At 32.1% G+C, this 4684-nt stretch overlaps 1 protein-coding gene across 1 annotated transcript in view; it reads left to right on the forward strand.

Moving 5' to 3' along the window:
* LOC118752936 (zinc finger protein Xfin-like) overlaps positions 1–4684 on the forward strand; it is a 46068-nt gene that overhangs the window by 11915 nt on the left and 29469 nt on the right. Inside the window, exon 7 of the mRNA XM_036487788.1 lies at positions 479–609. Coding sequence (XP_036343681.1) covers positions 479–609 — 131 coding nt within the window. The remainder of the gene's footprint in view (positions 1–478; positions 610–4684) is intronic.

Consider the following 4684-nt stretch of genomic DNA (forward strand, 5'->3'; position numbering starts at 1 on the left):
AGGTCTAGATGGATCACCCTATATATGTGTATCCAAACACATGTACATTGTACATCTACATATGTCCGAATGTATGTACTTTTATTATAGCATTCATATGGGCTATATCATGGAATTCCATTCAATTTCATAACAGTGCGTAAACGACGCGAAGAGCGATGTAAACTAAAATAACGGAAAGCAACAAGTTAACAATTGTAAATACAGCAGTAGAATAGCTTTTTCTCGGAAAGACAAATAGTAGAAATATGGGAGTGTTAATATTTTGAAGAAAATCCGTGAATTTTATATTTGAATATATTAGTCTCAAATCACAAGCGCTGCCGGTGTGAACAACACTTACTATAAAAAGTCGATACGCCAACTTAAAACAAAACACACGAAAACCAATAGATATATCAATAGACAATGGAACCTCTGGGTCGAAGACTTTTAATTACCATCGCACTCCATGTGGTATTCCTGTTATCTTATACAGTTTCGGCGCAACCACAAATTCTCGATATAGTACAGTATGCCATACATAATCATACAGAGATGCCTGAGCAGCATAACAATTGTGATGACATTTGCAAGGCATTGAGAGATATGGAAGTGGAGTCAAACATCGTAAAGTTATCCAGCACAGTTTTGTACACCACAGCACCTACAACCTTTCAGTGGCAGTTATTGAATATTTACGAAATAATTTTCACCATGATGCATATGAAGTATTTGCGATCGCCGGTGCCAATGTGATTTTGTGGCATAATAGCTGGAATATTAATATAAATAGTGATGTTTAGAGTCAATTTTGTTAACTAATTACAGTGTGTGATATTAGCCTTAAGTGTTATAAGAACTAGGTATGTACTTTGTAATAAAATACTTTATGAAAATAATTAGTAATAAAAAAATATAACAAATAAAATCGTAATATTTATTTATTTTTAACTATACATAATTGCTCAGCTAAGTGGTGGTCGTCGTTGACGACGTTAAATTGTAGGCTTCTCCATTTGTGTAAGAACATCAAGTCGCACACTATAATTCAAAGTCCTTTTAAAAACACCCAGCTTCAGAGAAAAACTAAAAACGCAGTTTTACTATACATATTTGGCCCATGGTTTATTGGGCATATTAATGGTTTCTTGTGTTTTTACATTATTTGGCTTTTGTCGTACCCTGCCGTAAAATAAACAGTTCTTTTTTAATACCTGGATGTATTCTCTTTGATTTGATATTAATATCAGCCAGTGAGTCAAAATATTTAAATTAATTTTTTTCAAATTTATTAGCAGGGAACGAATTTTTAGGACCCAAAAACCTATAAAAAGAAGGCAAAATAAAATAGCGAAGTAGACACTAGAAATCGCAAAAAAGGCAAAAGAAGGCACTAAAAAAGACAAAACCGAAAAATAATCAAAAAATACATTTATTTTAGAAATGTTTATTTAACAAGTAAAAAGAGAAAAGCTATGAACTAGATTCCACATTATGAAAAATTTATACTTTGACTGTCTGCACCCTTTAATGTTATTTAATTGGCCTAAAGTTTTGTTAGACTCACTTGATCATACATATGTAGATATTTGGCAAATATTGTGGGTTCAAACTTAAGGTTATTCAATATTCAAAGTAAATCGCGAGTCTAATATATTGTACATACACCCAGAAAAAGTCCGCTAAATTTATTTCTCGCAAAACATGATTTGTAACTATAACCAGATAATGTAACTGTAACCAAATCATGGGTTGAGAGAAACATATTTAGTTGACGTAACTGAACCCTTTTCTCGGTGCACATTCATAAATAACACAGGTCTGCGAAATATAACCATTCCCCCCTTCCAATAATTATGTAATTTTTTCAAATATCTAGGTATGTTAAATAAAATACAGCCTTGTTTTTTTTCTAGCACATCGTTATTTTATTTTATTGATGGTATGCATATTTTAGATTTTTTTCTTTAATTTTCATGAAAATAACAAGAATTAATTAATTAAAAAAAAACTACTTGAAAACCACTTACGGAAATTGAAAATTAACGCTAGTAATACGCGGCTACACTTAGGAGAATTGAAAAGGAATTTTCTCGGGAAGTTTACTTGATAGAATTTTTTTATTATTAGTTATTCGTAGCTTAGTGGGAAACCATCGCAGGCATGCATAATTTTATCTTCAAGGGCGCCACTCTGTAACATCAAATTTGAAGCTTTTAAGCTTTTGTTGCTCTTGACATAAATAAGCTTTTTCCAAACATTTAACTGTTATTTATTAATTTTATTTTGCACGCGGGCAAAGCTCTTTTAAGCTTTCTCGGCCCGTTATAAACCATAAAAACTGGTGTAGGAATTTGTATTTTGAAATTGTATTAACTTTTCCAGAAAAACGTATTTTTCCCCCAAAAATAATATATGTATATTTATTAAATAACAATATTTTTTACACTGTCCAACATCATTTTTGCAACAAAAAAGGTGCGATATATGTATGTATGTACATAGTTTTGAAAGAGAAAGTCATGTCGACCATTTTCGTTGAACATGTTTTTGTTATGGTTTTTTTATTTGCCCCCAAATGTGCAATTCACACAAAACTATCCGTTATTCTTATAAGAAAAAAAAATTGATTTATCTTATTTTCTGTTATCGCAGGATTGTATCGAAAACATCTTCATTGTACTCAAGTACTTTCTCAGTGCTTCCTTTTTTCTTTTTTTGAAAAAGTGCAATTATATTGAAAACCCCGACTCTGATAAAACCCCCTGCATGCAAGCTGTATATATATCAATAGATGTATGTTTGTGTGTACATCAGTGACAAACAGGGAGTCAATTCACTCTCTGTACGCCTACAAGTATATGAAATCACCGTAAAGCTTTAAAAAGCTTTGCCCATCGACTGTTTCGGACGTTACTAACGTATACCTATGTACATACATATGTATGTATAGGATGATCCATCTAGATCTCGTTTTTTTTTTAATAAAACACTTAAAACAGAACTAGATATCTAAATCTTTATTATCACCCGCAAGAAAAAGAAAAAACCAAATCCATTAAAAAAATCTGTAAAGTCGGCAACATTTGGTTTCAGCAAGTTATCGTGTGATGTTATACCTACGGATTTTTTTCTTGGGGGTTATGTAAAGTCAGAAGTCGTCGTTGATAAGCCAACTATGATTCAAAAATTGGAATCCAACATTGCTCGCGTAATTCGCGCATTGCTGGAAGAGTAATTGAAAATTGGACCTTCCGAATGTGCCACCTACAGCATAGTCGCGGCCAACATTTGAATGAAATTACTTTTAAAAAGTAAATTTCAGAGATTCTTGTTTCGGGTGATAATAAACATTTCGACATCCGATTCTATTTTAAGTGTTTTATTTAAAATTAAAAAAAAGGTCTAGATGGATCACCCTATATATGTGTATCCAAACACATGTACATTGTACATCTACATATGTCCGAATGTATGTACTTTTATTATAGCATTCATATGGGCTATATCATGGAATTCCATTCAATTTCATAACAGTGCGTAAACGACGCGAAGAGCGATGTAAACTAAAATAACGGAAAGCAACAAGTTAACAATTGTAAATACAGCAGTAGAATAGCTTTTTCTCGGAAAGACAAATAGTAGAAATATGGGAGTGTTAATATTTTGAAGAAAATCCGTGAATTTTATATTTGAATATATTAGTCTCAAATCACAAGCGCTGCCGGTGTGAACAACACTTACTATAAAAAGTCGATACGCCAACTTAAAACAAAACACACGAAAACCAATAGATATATCAATAGACAATGGAACCTCTGGGTCGAAGACTTTTAATTACCATCGCACTCCATGTGGTATTCCTGTTATCTTATACAGTTTCGGCGCAACCACAAATTCTCGATATAGTACAGTATGCCATACATAATCATACAGAGATGCCTGAGCAGCATAACAATTGTGATGACATTTGCAAGGCATTGAGAGATATGGAAGTGGAGTCAAACATCGTAAAGTTATCCAGCACAGTTTTGTACACCACAGCACCTACAACCTTTCAGTGGCAGTTATTGAATATTTACGAAATAATTTTCACCATGATGCATATGAAGTATTTGCGATCGCCGGTGCCAATGTGATTTTGTGGCATAATAGCTGGAATATTAATATAAATAGTGATGTTTAGAGTCAATTTTGTTAACTAATTACAGTGTGTGATATTAGCCTTAAGTGTTATAAGAACTAGGTATGTACTTTGTAATAAAATACTTTATGAAAATAATTAGTAATAAAAAAATATAACAAATAAAATCGTAATATTTATTTATTTTTAACTATACATAATTGCTCAGCTAAGTGGTGGTCGTCGTTGACGACGTTAAATTGTAGGCTTCTCCATTTGTGTAAGAACATCAAGTCGCACACTATAATTCAAAGTCCTTTTAAAAACACCCAGCTTCAGAGAAAAACTAAAAACGCAGTTTTACTATACATATTTGGCCCATGGTTTATTGGGCATATTAATGGTTTCTTGTGTTTTTACATTATTTGGCTTTTGTCGTACCCTGCCGTAAAATAAACAGTTCTTTTTTAATACCTGGATGTATTCTCTTTGATTTGATATTAATATCAGCCAGTGAGTCAAAATATTTAAATTAATTTTTTTCAAATTTATTAGCAGGGAACGAATTTTTAGGACCCA

The sequence above is a fragment of the Rhagoletis pomonella genome, unplaced genomic scaffold (genome assembly GCF_013731165.1).
Source record: "Rhagoletis pomonella isolate Grant_MI unplaced genomic scaffold, Rhpom_1.0 Rhpom_scaffold_00002, whole genome shotgun sequence".
Classification (NCBI taxonomy): domain Eukaryota; kingdom Metazoa; phylum Arthropoda; class Insecta; order Diptera; family Tephritidae; genus Rhagoletis; species Rhagoletis pomonella.